Source organism: Ciona intestinalis, unplaced genomic scaffold (assembly GCF_000224145.3).
Source record: "Ciona intestinalis unplaced genomic scaffold, KH HT001061.1, whole genome shotgun sequence".
Taxonomy (NCBI): domain Eukaryota; kingdom Metazoa; phylum Chordata; class Ascidiacea; order Phlebobranchia; family Cionidae; genus Ciona; species Ciona intestinalis.
Window position 1 is genome coordinate 20,955 of NW_004191382.1, and position 20,139 is coordinate 41,093.

The 20,139-nt window shown below is 33.5% G+C and overlaps 2 protein-coding genes across 3 annotated transcripts in view; one reads left to right on the forward strand and one right to left on the reverse strand.

The window, feature by feature from the left end:
* LOC100185913 (zinc transporter 1-like) overlaps positions 1 to 14,994 on the reverse strand; it is a 16,288-nt gene extending 1,294 nt beyond the window's left edge. For both annotated transcript variants that reach the window (XM_002128156.3, XM_026839860.1), the window contains exons 1-11: positions 14,357 to 14,994; positions 14,078 to 14,134; positions 12,906 to 13,015; positions 8,836 to 9,055; positions 8,231 to 8,409; positions 6,950 to 7,079; positions 5,067 to 5,194; positions 4,722 to 4,841; positions 3,625 to 3,836; positions 2,036 to 2,165; positions 1,204 to 1,356 (exon numbers count right to left, since the gene is read on the reverse strand). In XM_002128156.3, coding sequence (XP_002128192.1) covers positions 1,204 to 1,356; positions 2,036 to 2,165; positions 3,625 to 3,836; positions 4,722 to 4,841; positions 5,067 to 5,194; positions 6,950 to 7,079; positions 8,231 to 8,409; positions 8,836 to 9,001 — 1,218 coding nt within the window. In that variant the 5' untranslated portion in view covers positions 9,002 to 9,055; positions 12,906 to 13,015; positions 14,078 to 14,134; positions 14,357 to 14,994. The remainder of the gene's footprint in view (positions 1 to 1,203; positions 1,357 to 2,035; positions 2,166 to 3,624; positions 3,837 to 4,721; positions 4,842 to 5,066; positions 5,195 to 6,949; positions 7,080 to 8,230; positions 8,410 to 8,835; positions 9,056 to 12,905; positions 13,016 to 14,077; positions 14,135 to 14,356) is intronic.
* A 1,702-nt stretch (positions 14,995 to 16,696) lies between these two features.
* Positions 16,697 to 20,139, forward strand: part of LOC100176515 (calcium-activated chloride channel regulator 1-like) — a 16,341-nt gene continuing 12,898 nt past the window's right edge. The window contains exons 1-5 of the mRNA XM_026839858.1: positions 16,697 to 16,911; positions 17,391 to 17,528; positions 17,851 to 17,998; positions 18,374 to 18,488; positions 19,551 to 19,725. Coding sequence (XP_026695659.1) covers positions 19,573 to 19,725 — 153 coding nt within the window. The 5' untranslated portion in view covers positions 16,697 to 16,911; positions 17,391 to 17,528; positions 17,851 to 17,998; positions 18,374 to 18,488; positions 19,551 to 19,572. The remainder of the gene's footprint in view (positions 16,912 to 17,390; positions 17,529 to 17,850; positions 17,999 to 18,373; positions 18,489 to 19,550; positions 19,726 to 20,139) is intronic.

Here is a 20,139-nt window from a genome sequence, read left to right on the forward strand (position 1 = left end):
ATTCTGCTAATTCAATATTATTTCTGCGTACTTAGTGTTTTAACGGGACTGTTTAGTCTATTTTCCGAAAATAATAACTTTATTTGTCTTTTTGATTACGGTAGCGAAGATTTAGAAATATTTTAAACAAAAAGACAGGATATAGCGACAAAACAACAGTTGTTAAAACACGCTTACAGTTGAAATCATATTTACATTTAATTGGAAGAAAATAACCATGGTCGCTACACCTAGCAGACAAACAAGCCATTTATGTTTAATCATTATCAAGTTAGTAAACTGCACTGTGTTGAAAGCCTATTGACTTTGCAATATTTACTTTGTTATATAAATAGAATACTGCACAACAGATAAGAAAACCCTTAGCTAGTAAAGCATATAGTATGGTGGGGAAATATGGGACACCTTATTATCCCATTTTCTCTTCCCAATTGGTGGTAAACAAAGAACATTAAAAGAATTATAAAACTATATCCTCACGACTCTCATAGACCGTTGTTAATTGTTTAAAACACGATTAGGATATTTGGATATTATGTGATAAAGGTGTCCCATCTTACCCCACATTTCTACATATTAAAAACAAAACATATGTCATGTACTATGTACATAAAACAAAGTTTGCATTATATGTTTGTAGTTTACCTATTAATATAATAAAACAAACACTTTAAAACCAATTAAACATAATTAATCAACAGTCCTGTTTACTTCATAATAAAGCAATTAGTTGTGTTGCTAAATCAGCAGGTTTTTTTAGGTGTTGTATTTTATTTTTTAAGAATTTTAGTAGAAAAACAATAAAAAAATTAAAAAAAAAATTGTTATGTATAATTTGATAGGGAACAAAAATTTTCTTTTGTATTTATTGTGTTTTTTTTTAATTTTTATATATGTATATTTTTTTGGATGGTAATTTATTTTGTTGTTATTTTTTGTTGAACCCAGAGGTAATGGGTTCAAGGCTCGTCGCTGCTACCATTGTGGGCGTATGTGTCCTTGGGCAAGACACTTAGCGGCAATTGCTCCAACCCAGTGGTCACTAATGGGTTGTCAAAATCAGCCACACATAAAAAAATCACCCACAAAGCAACATACATGGTAACTCGTAAGCTGGCACGAGGTGTATGAAACAGAACACCCATGTTATAACGACCGTCATTTTCCGGCCACGCCAGGATAAAGCAAGTAACATTCACTTACAGAAATTGCATGAATATCATTTCTACTGCAGCCATTTTTGCTCTCACGTGTGTCAGTATTTGACACCACCATACAATAAGGCTTAGGACTTCTGTAGAATTCTGGTTGTATGGTCGTTGAGTGAATCCCTGCGTCGTTCAATCTCTGTTTTATCTGTAAGTATAAACTGACATTAAAAAAAAATATTTTCATTTTCCCCACCCTACTATATCACAAAATGTTATTTTAAATGGAATTTTTAAATGGAAGACGGGACATTTTTAGCATATATTATCCAAATATCCTGATCAGGTTTTAAACAATTAACAAAGCCTATGGGAGTGGTGAGGATACGGTTTTAAAATTCTTTGAATGTTAAAAACAATGTATATATAAAATTACATAAAAATATCAGATATTTAGTTGCAAGAAAAAATAATATGTCAGATTTAAACAGTATTTCATAAAAGTTTAATAAATTTAGCATTTTGAGATGATATATTACGGTGGGGAAAGATGGGACACATTTTTATTCTATTTTCTCGTTCCATTTGGTAGCAAAGGCATATTTTTACAAAGCGAGATCATATTAATGTAATATAATTACTTTATTTGTCTCTTAATTACTTTATAATTATAAATAATTACTTTATTTGTCTCTTCGATTACGGTAGCGAAGATTTAGAAATATTTTAAACGAAAAGACAGGATATAGCGACAAAACAACAGCGTTAAAACACGCTTACAGTAAAAGCATATTTACATTTAATTGGAAGAAAATAAGCGTGGTCGCTACACCTAGCAGACAAACAAGCCATTTATTTTAATTAAGTTAAAGTATATTTTTAAATACCTCTTCCGCGATCCTCAGGAAAGATATGGCATCGTTACACCAAACATGTACAGTCGCCACTAACTTTTCACCGGTCAATTGCCATAAATGGAAGTTCTGAATCTCCTGGACCCCCTCAATGGTTTTAATTCTAAAAATTAAACGAGTTTACACATACAGAAAAAATAACAACATATATATACCCTTTTTGCATGGTAAAAAGTTTTGCAAACGGTGATTTTTATGAAGTTTAAATTTGGTGATTCGCTAATGGCGTTATTTTACATGGTTTTTAAGTCTAAAAAATTAAGGAGTTCACACATACAGAAAAAAATAACAACGTATATATATACCCTTTTTGCATAGTAAAAAGTTTTGCAAACAGCGATTTTTATTTTTGATTATTTTTTATTGTTATTTTACATGGTTTTTATTTCTAAAAATTAAAGGAGTTTACAGAAAAAATAACAACGTATATATAGTATATACCCTTTTTGCATGGTAAAAAGTTTTTGAAAACAGTGATTTTTATGAAGTTTAAATTTGGTGATTCGCTAACGGCGTTATTTTACATGGTTTTTAAGTCTAAAAAATTAAGGAGTTTACACATACAGAAAAAATAACAACGTATATACCCTTTTTGCATGGTAAAAAGTTTTGGAAACAGCGATTTTTATTTTTTATTATTTTTTATTGTTATTTTACATGGTTTTTATTTTTAAAAATTAAAGGAGGAACAACGTATGAAGTCATTATTTGGTAATTCGCTAACGGCGTTATTTTACATGGTTTATGTACATATGAACATTGAGTTAAAAACATTTTTTTTAGAGCAATGTTGTTAAACCTTTTGTAGAAGATAATTTCTGATACTTATTATGGTATTAAACTTTTTTGTTTAAAGAGTTTTGTAGTTTAAAATGCTTAGCTACAGTTTAATTCTAAAAATTAGAGCCATGAAAACTTATCCATAAAGAAAAAAAGGGAAAAGTCTGATGTATAGCACCTTATCCAAAGAGAAAAAAAGTGTCTTTACACAAAATTTTGTTTCTATTAGAAGTTTAACTTGATAATAATTAAACATAAATGGCTCGTTTGTCTGCTAGGTGTAGCGACCACGCTTATTTTCTTCCAATTAAATGTAAATATGTTTTTAACCGTAAGCGTGTTTTAACAACTGTTGTTTTGTCGCTAGATCCTGTCTTTTTGTTTAAAATATTTCTAAATCTGCGCTACCGTAATCGAAGAGACAAATGAAGTTATTAATAATATTAAATAAAACATAGGATACAGTCTTAGGTTGCTAACTTTATTTGTCTCTTCGATAACGGTAGCGAAGATTTAGAAATATTTTAAACAAAAAAACAGAATATAGCGACAAAACAACAGTTGTTAAAACACACTTACAGTTAAACACATATAGTTGCATTTAATTGGAAAAAATAGTGTTATGCAAGTGAAGAATTTTCTTGCAAGCAATTAAGCAAGTACTTACCATTCAAAATACATTCAATTTAAAAATTCAATTATTTCTAAGAAAAAAAAAAAAAAAGTTAGAAAAAAAAAATTATCATTATTAAGAGTCTTAGGTCAGGATATGGTATACTTACTTTTCTTTTAAGTGTTGTAGTTTAATATGCTTTGGTACAGTCTGCAAAAGAACGAGACTTGACTCTTTAAACAACGGATACGTTGTGAAAATCATGATCAAAACAAGGACAATACTCATAGCAGGGTCTATATACATAATCCACTCGTTTACGTTAATGACGACATTAACTGCCGTAGCGTTTCCGGCAGAAACCGTGACATTTTCTTCATACTGTAAGAGAAATATTTTTTGAGATTAGTATTTTTACTTTTTTTTATTGTAATAAATTTTCGAATCTGACCCTGATCTGGTGCTCATAAAGTTAAACGATTTTTGTGTGAAGAAATACAGTAAGGATCTGGTGCTAGGAAAAGGTAACAGACAAAAAGTTCCACCAATAAAAGATATATATTTTGCCTAAATGGCTTCGTCTCTCTTTTATTTAAATAAAATTCGTTTCTTTATACAATTGGTTAGACTTGATTTTTGTCTGTTACGTTTTGGCGGGACCAGATCCTTACTGTATTTCTTTACACAAGAATCGTTCAACTCTATGAGCACCAGATTTGGGTCAGATTGGCAGACTTTATTACAATAAATATATAAAAGTAAAGATGCCATTTAAGAAAAAGATATATTAATTATCCGCATCGTGGCAAAGTGGTCACACGCCTGCCTTTAACCCAGAGGTAATGGGTTTAAGCCACGTCTTTGCTACCATTGTGGGCAAATGTGTCCTGTGGCAAGACATTTAACGGCAATTGCTCCAACCCAGTGGTCACTAATGAGTTGTCCAAATTATCAGCCATACATTAAAAAAATAATCACCCACAAAGTTACATACATGGTAACTCTAAGCTGGCACGAGGTGCGTGAAACAAAACACCTGTGTTATAACGACTGTCTTTCTCCAGCTACGCAAGGATAAAGTAAGTTACATTCATTCATTCACAAAGTAACATACATGGTAACTTGTAAGCTGACTTGAGGTGTATGAAACAGAACACCCGTGTTATAACGACTGTTTTTTTCCGGCCACGCGAGGAAAAAGTAAGTTAGATTCATTCATTTATTCATTCCAGTTCAAAACACGATATTGTGTGGTTTAAATCTTACCGGAACAAGATAAATGATTGTAGCGCTGATCATAACTATTACGGAGCCCAGAGCGTCGCCCAAAACATGCAGAAACACAGCTTTCATATTCATATGTTGTTCTGTAGACCCATTGTTGTTCTGATTAATAAAACACCATTATTTAGTAGAGTGGGGCAAAATGGGACAACTTTTTATTCAATTTTCCCGTCCCCATACAATACAATGAAAATTGTTGGCCTAAAAAATAAATTTCCCACTAAAAAAAAAATAATATAATTAAAGCAACCACTTTTTTAACACTTTATGTCAATTTCCCGCTTAATACAAAATGATAGTAAATAAGAAAACATGCATACTACTTACTTGTAAATGGTTATGATGATTGTCATGACCGTGATTGTGACCGTGATCATGACCGTGACTATGATTGTGACCTGCGTGGGCGTGACCACCAAACAAAACTAGCCCAATCACATTGATCAATAAACCGCCTGTAAGTTAAACAAAATTTTAACGATTTATTCTATTCTAGATGATAGAAAAAAACAATTTTGGTACGCATTTATTAGGTTGTAACGAATGTTTAATAACTAACCAAAAAATGATTAAAGGGTAAACACGAGCGAAATATGTACACAGAACAAATGCATTAACACAACGAAGTAGACGCACAAGACAAGCGACTGACGTGACAATTGACTCGTTCTATAGTCTTCCAAGCATGAACGGTTGCGTAACAATGGACGACATAAATATACATATACAATGAACAGAGACGTATTTGACCGACTGTAAACACAAAGTCATGTATATTGTACATGGTTGAGGTCCTGCAGCGTGGCAAGCCATGGGTCCTAGGATTAAGGCCAGGCCTGGCCCGTGACCCCAACACCCAGGGTGCTACCATATTGATTTATTCTATTCTATGTGGGTAATTTCCCGCAGAGTGGCAAGCCATGGGTCCTAGGATTTAGGCCAGGATTGGCCCATTAACCATTAAAAAAATAAAATAAAACTCGTGAAGTAGTTTACGATTTTAATTTAATATACCTGTTATTTGTGCAACAGTAATTTAGAGTTTGTGCAACTTGCATTTGCAATACAGTGTGTATGTATATTAGGATGGGGGGAAATGGGACACCTTTAGCACATAATATCCAAATATCCTGATTGTGTTTTAAACAATTAAAAACGGTCTGCGGGAGATGTAATTATAAGAATGTTTTTTGTTTACAACCAAATGGGTCGAGAAAATAGTGTTAAAAGGTGTCCCATTTTCCCCACCCTACTATTATGCTTTACTAGCTAAGGGTTTTCTTATCTCAGTTGTGCAATATACTATTTATATAACAAAGTAAATACTGCAAAGTCAATAGGCTTTCAACACAGTGCAGTTTACTAACTTGATAATAATTAAACATAAAATGCACATCCCAAAAGGTGACCATCTTACCCCACCCTACTATAATATGTATGTATATTTAATGAGACATTTATAATTACAACTAGTGATAACAATTTTTAAATTTTAATAATTCTGAAAAAAAAGATTCTTGTGTTTGTGGGAATTTTGAGAGAAAACATTTCACAGCGTTTTTTTAAAGGTTGCTTTACGTTTCTGCTTGGCTGTTTTCGCTTTATACGTTTTTTCTTATAAATGCAAATAATTTCGAAATTCTAGATTCGAAATAAAGTATTCTAGGATATCCTAAAACACGTAATTATTCTGTAATGTGCATCCCTATATACCAGTCTGCAAAGTATGGCAGGTGCACAAGCGACTTTTTTACAAATTTTGGTTATGCACGCCATAATTTGTCCCACGCACGCCAATTAATTAAAACAATGAAAAAAATATGTATTTAATTAAGTAGGATTTCCTATTGTGGCTTGCAAACGTACGTGGTTTGCACGCTGATTTTTGATGATAGCACGCGCGCACGCGAAAAATACCCGTCTTGCATGCGCGAGATCTCGTCAGGAACTGCCATACTGTGCAGACTAGCCCATATTATGTATAGTAGGGTGGGGGAAGATCGGACACCTTTTTATTCTATTTTCTCGACCTATTTGGTAGTAAACAAGAACATTTAAACAATTATAAAGCTGTATCCTCACGACTCTCATAGAGCGTTGATAATAGTTTAAAACACGATCAGGATATTTGGATATTATGTGGTAAAGATGTCCCATCTTCCCCCACCCTACTCTATGTATTTAATGAGACATTTATAATTACAACATACATCCACCAACAGCAAGTACCAGCTCTGGTTGAGAAATAAGACCTGGGTCGTAGAACTTCTCAATTGCTTCCATGGTAATTGAAATGCACAGTGCAAATAAAAACGTAGAATTTATAAGGGCGCCTACAACCTGAAAATATACATTTTAAGTTTTAAAAATGTGATTTTAATTTAAACTAACTAAGCTTAACAGGAATTAAATTTGGTCATATTTTATTGGTCATATATAAAAAGTTATATATATATATTTTTTAACAGTATTTGTAAGATTTATCCTTTGCAAAATTTTATATAGTAGGGTGGGGGAAGATGGGACACCTTTTGACTCTCTTTTCTCGTCCCATTTGGTAGTAAACAAAGAACATTAAAAGAATTATAAAACTGTATCCTCACGGCTCCCATAGACCGTTGTTAATCGTTTAAAACATGATCAAGATATTTGGATATTATGTGCTAAAGGTGTCCCATCTTCCCCCACCCTACTATATAAAAAAAATTTATCAGTATTTGTAAAATTGATTCATTGCAAAATTTTATATAGTAGGGTGGGGGAAGATGGGACACCTTTTGATTCTATTTTCTCGTCCCATTTGGTAGTAAACAAAGAACATTAAAAGAATTATAAAACTGTATCCTCACGGCTTCCATAGACCGTCGTTAATTGTTTAAAACACGATCAGGATACTTGCTTTACTTGGATATTATGTGCAAAAAGTTTCCTGTCTTCCCCCACCCTTTTATATATAATAGCAAAATTGGGACAATAAGCGACATTGCCTAATGCACCGAAAAGCTAATTCGCAGACAGGAAATAACATAGGAGCATTTAAAATTAATGCATTCATTCATTGCAATAAATTCAATATAAAAATCATTGTATCTTATGCATTCATTAATTGCAAAAAAATTTAATGTAAAAAAAATGATTTTATCAAAGCAATGCAAAAAATTAACAGAAAAAATGATTTAACACCATGCATTTATTTATTACAATAAATTTACTAATTTAAATTTAGTGTCAAAAATATGGTTTTAACTTAACAGCAATTGCTCCAACCCAGTGGTCACTAATAGGTTGTCCAAATTATCAGCCATACATAAAAAATCCACAAAAGTAATCACGTACAAGTAACATATATGGTAACTCGTAAGCTGGCACCTGGTGTATGAAACAGGACACCGATGTTCTAACGACTGTCGTTTTTCGCCGCATAAAAATAAAATAGTTTAATTCATTCAATTTTTTTTAAACTCATTAAATTTTTATTAAGTTTAAATTACCTCAAACCGAACCCAACCAAACGTGTTAAAGTATGCTTGTTTTGAGGGCCACGGTGTTATAGAATGCTGCGCACCTCGTTTGCTAAGACGCACAGCAACAAGAGCAACTACTAATGATAAAGCATCAGATAACATGTGAAAAGAATCCGCAATTAGCGTCAAACTGCTTGTCAGGTGACCTGTAAAATTATTTGTAATTTGTTACAGTATAGAAAGCATAGGCAATGAAAAATTTGACTTTAAAATTACAGTATTATGGAAAGAATTATTTCTTTTTTGCAAATTTTTGTTTCGATTAGAAGTTTAACTTGATAATAATTAAACATAAATGGCTCGTTTGTCTGCTAGGTGTAGTGACCACGCTTATTTTCTTCCAACGTAAATATGTTTTAAACTGTAAGCGCGTTTTAACAACTGTTGTTTTGTCGCTATGTCCTGTCTTTTCGTTTAAAATATTTCTAAATCTTCGCTACCGTAATTGAAGACACAAATAAAGTTATGATATTATATGGCTAAAATGGTATTGGACCAACTGTGGCCTGAATCTCAGGTCTCATAGGAATTTAACTATGTAGATTAGAATGCAATGCATTACTGTCACTTACCTACAACTGCTTCTGCCAAAAAATACACAATAATGAGACCAAGCATTGAGGAAAGTCGTGATGTTTTCGTGTTGACTATTTTGCCACAAAAACCATGATTTTCTTGACCATTTTCCATTAAGGCTTCTTGCTCTTTCAGTTTCTCTTCAGATTTAGCTAAATCCATATTGAACAAAGAGCTCCAAAAATGAATACAAAAAAATTTGCCCTAAAGCTACACCTGCAAAATCGGTACAAAGTAAATTAGTTTCACAAAAATGACTGCAAAAAATTTTACACCTGCAAAATCAGTAACAAAAAAAATAATAATAAATAAAACTTTTGCAGCTACAGAATGAAATAGCTTAAAAATGATTGAAATTTTGCTATTAAGATATAGTTACACCTGCAGAATCGTTAAAAATTTAAGTACATTCAACTTTAGTTAAACCATTTGTCTATTCAGAATGAATTAGCTCCAAAAAAGACCGATAAGTTTTGCCCTAAAGGTATAATACCTGCTAAATTAAAAAATTAAATAATTACTTTCAATATTATTAAACCATTTCTTTATACAGAATGTTATAGCTTTAAAAATGACTAAAATTTTGCCCTAAAGGTATAAATACACCTGCAGAATCGTTTAAAATTTAAGTACATTCAACTTTAATTAAACCATTTTTTTATACAGAATGAATTAGCTCTAAAAAAAAAACTCAAAAATTTTGCCATAAATATATAGTTACACCTGCAGAATCGGTAAAAATATAAGTGTACATTCAATATTAATTAAACCATTTGTCTATACAGAATGAAACAGCCTAAAAAAAGACCGATAAGTTTTGCCCTAAAGGTATAATACCTACTGAATTAGTAAAAAAAAATGAATTACATCCAATAATAAGTAAACTTTTTTGTATACAGAATAAAATAGCTTAAAAAAAGACTGAAATTTTGCCCTAAAGGTATAACTACACCTACAGAATCGTTAAAAATTTAAGTACATTCAACATTAGTTAAACCATTTTTTTATACAGAATGAATTAGCTTCAGAAATGACTGAAATTTTGTCATATAGATATAGTTACACCTGCAGAATCGGTAAAAATATATTATAGTAGGGTGGGGGAAGTTGGGACACATGTTAACTCTTTTTTTTTCGTCCAATGTGGTAGTAAACAAGGAACTTTCAAAGAATTATAAAACTATATGCTCAAGACTCCCATAGACCGTAATTTGCCCTACAGTTGCAGCTGCTGAATCAGTAAAAAATTAAAATTACATCCAATTATAAGTAAAGTTTTTGTTTGTACAGAGCAAACTGACTGTGTCTGAACTTTGGTCATAAGACATGTTTCTATTGAGTGTGTTGACTGTGTCCTTCAATAGGTCATAATTCATTGTGGGATTTAGTTACGCAAGAATGATATACAGTGGGGTGGGGGGGAGGATGGGACACCTTAAGCACATAATATCTAAATATCTTGATCGTGTTTTAAACAATTAACAATGGTCTATAGGAGTTGTGAGGGTACGGTTTTATAATTCTTTGAATGTTTTTCGTTTACTACCAAATGGGATGAGAAAATATAGCGAAAAAGTGTCCCATCTTGCCCCACCTTACTATACAACCATATTATCACCATTCTAAACTAAGTTCTTTTTGCAATTTTGCAAGTTATTTTATCCAAATACAGTGAAAGTTATTTTCTCCATACACTTTATGAGGTATAGTAGCAACTAGCAAAGTCGTTTAGTGCCGGCAATAAAATTTAAAAGAACAAATATCTGGTATTTGATCAGCAGTTTTGAGTCTTGACGTTCAAAAGGGCATCTTAAAAGCCAATAGCCTAAACTACAGCTAAAATCAGCATCATATTGTCAGCAGCATTCATCTGCAAACAGTTTGAAATGACAAAATATATATGATATTTGATTATCAGTTTCAATTTTTGACGTTTAAAAGCACACACCTCGAAAACAAACAATAAACCGTTACGAAAATCAGCAATATTTTCCATTTGATTTGCCGCGCTGGTTGTGTAAATATAACCTTTGATAGCCGAGTGGGCACAAAGAGTTATCTGTCTAAATCTATTGTAAATCAATTGAAATGAAACATAATTGCGCTTCCTTTCAGTAGCAGACAGTAATAGGCATATAAAGGACATTATTCCCAAATAATCACCCACAAAGTAACATACTTGGTAACTTGTAAGCTGACAATAGATGTATGAAGTATGAACACCTGTGTTATAACGACTGCCCTTTTCCGGCCACGCGAGGATAAAGCAAGTTACATTCATTCATTCATTAATGGAACAAAGAGAACAAGCGTCAGACACGACTATTGTGAAATACATAACAAAGCAATTGCCTATAGCTCTGCATTGACTCAGCTTTATATACATACATGTCAATTTGCATTGAATGTTTTGCACACAACTGTTGTGGTACAGTGTGCAAACTATTGACAGGAAATACCAGGCAATTTCATCATTATGTAGAGTACTGTGGGGGAAGATAGGACACCTTTCGCACATAATATCCTGATTGTGTTTTAAACATTTAACGACGGTCTATGAGAGTCAAGAGGACACAGTTTTATAAATATAATATGAATGTTCTTTGTTTACTATCCAATTTAATGTGAAAATAGAATAAAAGGGTGTCCCATATTCCCCACCCTACTATTTTTTTATATTTATATATAAAATGGAACAACAATTTTGCTCATACAGTAGCGTAGCCTTTAAAATAAATATCTTATGTTCACATTCAAACAAAATATAAACGCCTGAATCAGCAAAGTAAATAGAAGGCTAAAAAGTGTGTGACTAGCTCTTCCCATGCTGCTTTAAGCCAGTTCAAACCAGTTTAAACTGGTAACTTGGTAAACAAAATATGTATTAGAAATTAATGGGAAACAAGAGCCTGTTTTAAATTATTTCTTTCATATTGTTCTGTCTACCCCAACATACTATATAATGTATATAAATAACTATATGTGTTCAAATGTGGTCCTAAGGTACTCCACTAGTTTAAAAATTAAATAAATAGCCCGAAACTAAAGATGGGACACTTTTTCATCCTATTATCTTGTCGCATTTGGTAGAAAACAATGAAAATTCAAAGAATTATAAATTGGTATCCTCACGACTTCAATAAACCGTTGTTAATTGTTTAAAAGACAATTAGGATATTTGGATATTATGTGCTAAAGGTGTCCCATTTTCCCCGACTCTACTATATAAATGATTGAGTAAAATTCATTTCGTCTCTTCGGTCACGATAACGAAGAACAAGAGAGTTGACAAAAGCGAAAATACTGGTAGTAATGGTAAAACAACAGTTGTTAAAACACACTTATTGATAAAAAAGAAAGAAATAATGTTTTAGATAAAACGCTTGACCGTTTCACCCTACAATCAAAATTAAGTTAACAACATTAGTTAAACATATTAAAGTTCTAATTGGAAGAAAAGTGTGTGTATAAGGACACAACCCGTACAATGAGGGAACGACCTTAAAAAAGAGAACAGGTACAGACAGTAGCGCAGCCAGAAAAAAAATAATGGGGGGGTTTTAATCAAAAAATTTAAAACAAAATTTTTTTTTAATTTAATTTAAAAAAAACAAAATTTTTTTTTTAGGTTTAAACGGGGTGTCACGACGCCCGAAAACCCCCCTGGCTTCGCCACTGGGTGCAGAGCATACCATGGGTACCATGGGATTTGGGTTTATATGGATCAAAGTTGGCCCATTACTTCAATGCATAGGATAATACCGCATAAACCTTAACAGTTCTAATGTGCTTAAGTAATTATAAATAAACCTTTTTGAATGACAGTTATCTAAATCTATACAATTAAAGTATAAAATAATTTCGAAATTATTAATAAAATATTTCATTTTTTTTATATAAAATAAAACATAGCTACTAGCTAATATCTGCCAGCAAATAAAACAATTACAAATATGCTCACTACCAGACGAAATTTCCTTTTGAAACTTTTTTCAGGTACCTATATCATACTGCAAAAGTTTCCAAATAGCCTAATGCCTCAGGGCCTGCTGTAAAAAGAACTCACCACTTTTATGAGGTTTCTCAGCAAAGTTGCAATGCATGCAAAAAAAAACAGGATTGCAAACAACCATAGATTGCTGTTCCAATGTCAAAATAAAGTTCTGTCTCTGGTGTCTGTATAAAAATAATAATAATAATAATATTACCTTTATTTGTCTTTTCAATTACGGTAGCGAAGATTTAGAAATATTTTAAAGGAAAAGACAGGATATAGCGACAAAACAACAGTTGTTAAAACAAGATAAAAGTTAAAAACATCCAGCCTGCAGAGTATGGCAGTTCCTGGCGAGATCTCGCGCGTGCAAGACGGTTATTTTTCGCGTGCGCGCGTGCTATCATTAAAAATCTGCGTGCAAACCACGTACATTTCCAAGCCACAGTAGGAAATCCTACTTAATTAAATACGTATTTTTTTCATTGTTTTAATTAATTGGCGTGCGTGGGACAAATTATGGCGTGCATCACCAAAACTTTGTAAAAAAATCGCTCGTGCACCTGCCATACTTTGCAGACTGGAAAAACATATTAACATTTAATTGGAAGAAAATAAGCGCGGTCGCTACACCTAGCAGACAAACAAGCCATTTATGTTTAATTATTATCAAGTTAAACTTCTAATAGAAACAAATGTGTGCGTAATGACACGACTCATACAATTTTTTACCAATGTGTGGCTAATAATTTGGACAAACCATTAATGACCATTGGGTTGAAGCAATTGACGTTAGGTTTTTTGGGCAAGAAAACATATACACCCACCAAGGTAGCAGCCAGACTGCAGAGTATGGCAGGTGCACGCGCGATTTTTTTACAGACTTTCGGTTATGCACGCCACAATTTGTCCTACGCACGCCAATTAATTAAACAAAGAAAAAAGTACGTATTAAATTAAGTAAGATTTCCTAACGTGGCTTGAAAATGTACATGCTTTGCACGCAGATTTTTAATGATAGCACGCGCGAACGCGAAAAATAACCGTCTTGCACGCGCGAGATCTCGTCGGGAACTGCCATACTTTGCAGACTGGGGTAGCAGCAACAAGCCTTGAACCCATTACCTCTGAGTTATAGGAAGGAGTGCTAACCACTATGCCATGGTACAGATTGCTTATTATTCATATAATAAGCAATTTAGCAAAAACAAAACACATATATAAAACATTGAAAATTTTCTTACCAACAAGTTTCTGACATGCACCATAAACTGTTGCAATGTTCTAGCCTGATTCCAAAGCTGTGAAAAGGAAAAATAATCTAAAAACATTTAAATGTGATAAAATCTGACCAAGAATTGCAAAAATGGGCGTCTTGTTTATTGATAAGAGTACACTACGTAACATTACGTAATAACAACAACTTTATTTGTCTCTTCAATTACCGTAGCGAAGAATTAGGAATATTTTAAACAAAAAAACAGAATATAACTATAAAATAACATTTGTTAAAACACACTTACAGTTAAAAACATCTTTTAAATTCATTTCTAATCGCGACTTTAAAGTGATTGCCGATTAAAATGGCTGGCATAGCGCTGCAAAAAGAGCGGCGTTTACGGTCTAGTGAGTTCTGTAATGTGACACCACAGTTACCGTTTGTTGGCAGATGTTTGTTCGCTCTAGTTTTAATCGCGCCATGTCAGCTTTAGGCGCTTGTGGTTGCTTGAGTTAGCTTGTTTACACGCCTTCTTTCTTTCCTAAGACTTTGGTGTAGATGAAAGTAACTTACTTTATCCTGCGTGGCCGGAAAAATACGGCCGTTAAACACGGGTGTTCTGTTTCATAAACCTCGTGGCAGCTTACGAGTTACCATGTGTTTCTTTGCGGGTAATTTTTTGGGGGGTTTCTTTTTTATATGTGGTTCATAACTTGCACATCGCCCACAATGGTAGCAGCGACAAACCTTGAAATCATTGCCTCTAAGGTGGAAAAAGGCGCCCTTTAACCACTTTGCCACGACGCCAAACATTTTGGCGTGACGTTTTTTAACTGCATAACAAGTGTGTATGTTTTGTAAACGTTACGTAGTTTGTTTTGTATGTATTTACCGGTGTCTGTCCTTTACGTTATAATACCTTAGTCGGCATTTCATTCTAAATAAAGTAGTCGCCGCCAAAAATCAATTTTGTTTTTTAGCCGCCGGTTAAAATTTATTCGGAAATTTAATCGGACGACTAAGCGTGAAAAATACACAGAACAAATTTTAGTCGGCCGTTAAAAAAAACGTGGTAACCAATAGTAACCGTGAACGACTGAATTTTTTTAGTCGGTGGACGAAAAAATATATACCATTCCTTTTTTATAACAACTATAGAGAAGTAGTTAAAAAAATTATATTTTTTGCGTTAATATAGCATATATATAATAACAATGATTTTTTTCCAGCCTAATCTTTGGGTCAATCCTCTTTAAAGCCGACTGCCCCCTATGGTACGGGTCTTGTCTTTTTTGTCCGCTAGGTGTAGCGACCACGCTTATTTTCTTCCAAATAAATTGCTAAATCCTGTTTTTCAATGTAAGCGTGTTTTAACAACTGTTGTTTTTGTGGGTAATAAATTTATACGAAAATACATGACAGAGCGACCAGTGTCCGTATATAAACATTATATTTGTTTATATACAGACTCTGATAGCAGATTGTAAACGGTTATTTACTTGGAAAATCATAAGCAAATTTTAATTTTACCAATGCAAGCAAATTCACTGATGCTAAATAAACTATAAGAGCATTTCTTTTATGAGAAAACAATTATTTTAATGTTATAGGTTTGTAGGGTAGGGGGAAGATGGGATGCCTTTCATTTCACTTTCCCTTCGGCTTCCTCGTCCCATTTTGTAGTAAACAAAAAGCATTCAAAGAAATATGAAACCGTAACTTTATGATTTCTATAGACCGTTGTTAATTGTTTAAAATACGATTAGAATACTTGGATACTACGTTTCAAAGATGTTCCATCTTACCCCACAGAACTATACATATTTTTGCCAGCTGTCATACACATTGTGAATTGCGGAAAACGCAAAAGTGACAGAAAGCGACGTCTGTGTACAAAATATTCAGAAAATCTGACTAATCCTTTTAATTGCCTGCAGGCTAATTTTGTCAAAACCACCTAAACGAAGAGATATATTTTATTATTCAAGAAAAGTTGGGAAGCGAGAGCAACTTAGTGGTAACGTGTTCAGCAAACACATTTATCGACAGACAGATCAGTATTGGGTTCCAGACTTTTGACCAAAACCTTTTAAAAATTCAATATAAATTTTGACAGTCAAAATCTTCTTGGATAGGCTGCTAGATATACTGATTTGGGAGAGCAGATTTTTCACTAAAAGCAATTTGATTTATGTTTTGACAGTCGAGTCAGTGTAGCGACCACGCTTATTTTCTTCCAAATAAATGTAAATTAATATGTTTTTAATGTTAGCGTGTTTTAACAACTGTTTTTTGTTGCTTCATCATTTCTTTTTGTCTGCTAGGTGTAGCGACCACGCATATTTTCTTCCAATTAAATATAAATATGTTTTTTAACTGTAGGCGTGTTTTAACAACTGTTTTTTGTTGCTACATCATTTCTTTTTGTCTGCTAGGTGTAGCGACCACGCATATTTTCTTCCAATTCAATGTAAAATATGTTTTTAAATGTAAGCGTGTTTTAACAACTGTTGTTTTGTCGCTATATCCTGTCTTTTCGTATTTTTAAATTATTTTTAAATCTTCGCTACCGTATTCGAAGAGACAAATAAAGTCATTATTATTAATACATTAGATTAAAAAATCTTCCAACCTTTTTAGTATTTGCAGTAACTGGAAAGAAAAACACCACAAAATCTTTTCAGTTTCGCAAAATGTTGTTTAGTTTTTTTCACATATTGTGCGCTGTGTGTTTTTTTGTTACCGTGAACGGCGATTTTGCGTCGGTCAAATTGCAGTCTAATGGATACGATGGCGTTTTGGTTGCAATTAATCCAGCAGTGCCAGAAAATGAAACTTTGATCAGAAATATACGGGCAAGTATAGATTTAATAGGCGCTACATGTATAGTAGGATGGGGTAAGATGGGACACCTTTAGCACATATTATGAAAATATCCTGATCAAGTTTTAAACAATTAATAACTATCTATGGAAGTCGTAGGAATGTGGTTTTATAATTTCTTGAATGTCCTTTGTTTACTACCAAATGGGACGAGAAAATAGGGTTAAAAAGTGTTCAATCTTTTCCCAACCTACTGTAATCTTTTTATTTCCAATTTTTACACTTTTGTTTCTATTACAAGTTATAACTTGATAATATTTAAACATAAACGACCTGTTTGTCTGCTAGATGTAGCGACCACGCTTATTATTTTCCAATTAAATGTAAATATGTTTTTACTGTAAGCGTGTTTTAACAAATGTTGTTTTGTCGCTATATCCTGACTTTTCGTTTAAAACATTTCTAAATCTTCGCTACCGTAATCGAAGAGACAAATAACGGAACTAATTTTACAGGATTTTTTCACTCGAGCATCGCACAGTTTGTTCATATTAACAAAGAAACGGGCCTACTTTCGTAATATTAATATACTTGTACCGAAAACGTGGACTGGCGCGAGGTATGATACAGCAATTGGACTGTCTTACAGAAAGGTAAAAATCAAAGATGTCTGTTTTTAAATTTTTCATAAACTATGAAAGGCTCTTCACTGCTGCTATTGTGGGCGTGTGTGTTTCATTGTCATTGGGCAAGACGCTTAACGGCAATTGCTCCAACCCAGTGGGCACTAATGGGTCGTTCAAATTATTATTATAGAAAAAAAAAAAAACTGACATAATCACCCACAAAGTATAACATACATGGTAACTTGTAAGCTGGCACGAGGTGTATTAACACATATATGTTATAACGACTGTCGTTTTCCGGCTACGCGGGGATAAAGTAAGTTACATTCATTCATTCATTCTATTGTAGGCAGATGTGATAGTCGCACCGGCTAATTCAGCAAAGGGAAACAATCCATATACTCGCCAAACAGGCGGATGCGGCGACCCTGGGACGTACATTCACATTACACCTGAGTATGTGTACAATCCGCAAGAACATCTATATGGACCACGAGGTAAGGTTTTGCATATACGCGTAACTCTGGGACTGTGGAATATTTGGTGCGCTTGCTCTGAATGAATGAATGTAACTTTATCCTCGCGTGGCCGGAAAACGACAGTCGTTATCACACGGTTTAGCACCTCGTGCCAGCTTACGAGTTACCATGTATGTTACTCTAACCCAGAGGTAATAGGTTCAAGGCTCGTCGTTGCTACTATTGTGGGCGTATGTGTCCTTGGGAAAGGCACCTAAATTTTTCCAACCCAGTGGTCACTAATTGGTTGTCCAAATTGTCAGTCATACAGAAAATCCTTCCAAAAAAGCAACGAAAACCCACAAAAGTTACAATTATTCATACATCTTAAAAAGAAAAACGTTGGTTTTTTAGAGAAGGCAATTGTGCACGAATGGTCTCATTTACGGTGGGGCGTGTTTGACGAATACGCGACCGGGAACCATAAACGACACTACATAGATTCGAACAACATTCTCCAAGCAACCAGGTGAAAACAACAGTTACTGTACTAACACAATTAATTTTGTATATGTTTAACAAAAGTACATATAGTAGGGTGGGGCAAGATGGGACGAATTTGCATTATGTTTTTTCGTTCCATTTGGTAGTAAACAAATGACTTTTTCTAAGAATTATTAAACCTTATTCTCACGATTTCCATAGACTGTTATTAAATATATAAAAGACGATTGGGAACTTTAGATATTCTGTGCTAAAGGTGTATACGCTCTTCCCCCACTGTACTATATACACGAATTACGGCCAAAGACCAAGGAATATAGTAGTGTTGAGTAAGATGGGACAGCTTTAACACTTAATATCCAAATATCTTAATCGTGTTTTAAACAAATGCCAACGGTCTATGGGATTCGTGAGAATACAGTTTTATAATTGTTTGAATGTTCGTTGTTTACTACCAAATGGGACGCGAAAATAGAATAAAAAGGTGTCCCATCTTCCCCACCCTATGCTAGTAGTAGGTTAAGATACCTTTTTCAGTATCCTCGCGACTCCCATAGACCGTTGTTAATTGTTTAAAACATGATCACGATATTTGGATATTATGAGATAAAGGTGTCCCATCTTCCCCACCCTATGCTATAGTAGGTTAAGATACCTTTTTCAGTATCCTCGCGACTCCCATAGACCGTTGTTAATTGTTTAAAACATGATCACGATATTTGGATATTATGAGATAAAGGTGTCCCGTCTTTCCCCACCCTACTATATACACAGATTGCAGGCGAAGACCAAGTAATGCAATACTGTTAGGTAAGATGGGACACCTTTAGCACATAATACCCAAATATTCTGATCGTGTTCTAAACAATTAACAACGGTCTATGGGAGTCGTAAGAATACAGTTTTATAATTCTTTGAATATGTTTTGTTTACTACCGTACGGAAAAAAATTCCATTCACCATTGTTAATTGTTTAAAAAACGATCATGACGTATGGATATTATGTGCTAAAGGTGTATTACCGTACTCTATTCTATACAAAAATTGCTTACGAAGACCAATAAATATTACTAACCAATTTGCACAGATGCCCGTTGAGTTTGAGGGGAATGAATATCGAATACGCTCCACCATACAATACAAGGTGTGCTGTCAACCGTAGCAGTCTGCTTCCACTAACAGAAAACTGCTATTTTTTTCCTGCAAGTCGCCAGCCGAGGGGGCTTAACTCTTCAATGATGTCATTCAGCTATTTACATTCGGTATAACAAGAATTTGAAATAAATATTTAGAAAATTTACTACAATATTATATATATATATAATATAATATAGTAGGGTGGGGGGAGATGGGACACCTTAAGCACAGAATATCTAAATATCCTGATTGTGTTTTAAACAATTAACAACGGTCTATGGGAGTCGTGAAGATACGGTTTCATAATTCTTTGAATTTTCTTTGTTTACTACTAAATAGGACGAGAAAATAGAATGAAAAGGTGACCCATCTTCCACCACCCTACTATATTTCTTTACAAAGTTACATGCGTGAACAGCGTGGTAAGCTGACACGAGGTTTATGAAACAGAACACCCGTGTTTAACGACCGTATTTTTCAGCCACGCAAGAATTAAGCAAGTTATGTCCGGCGCCGTGGCGTAGTGGTTAGCGCGCCTG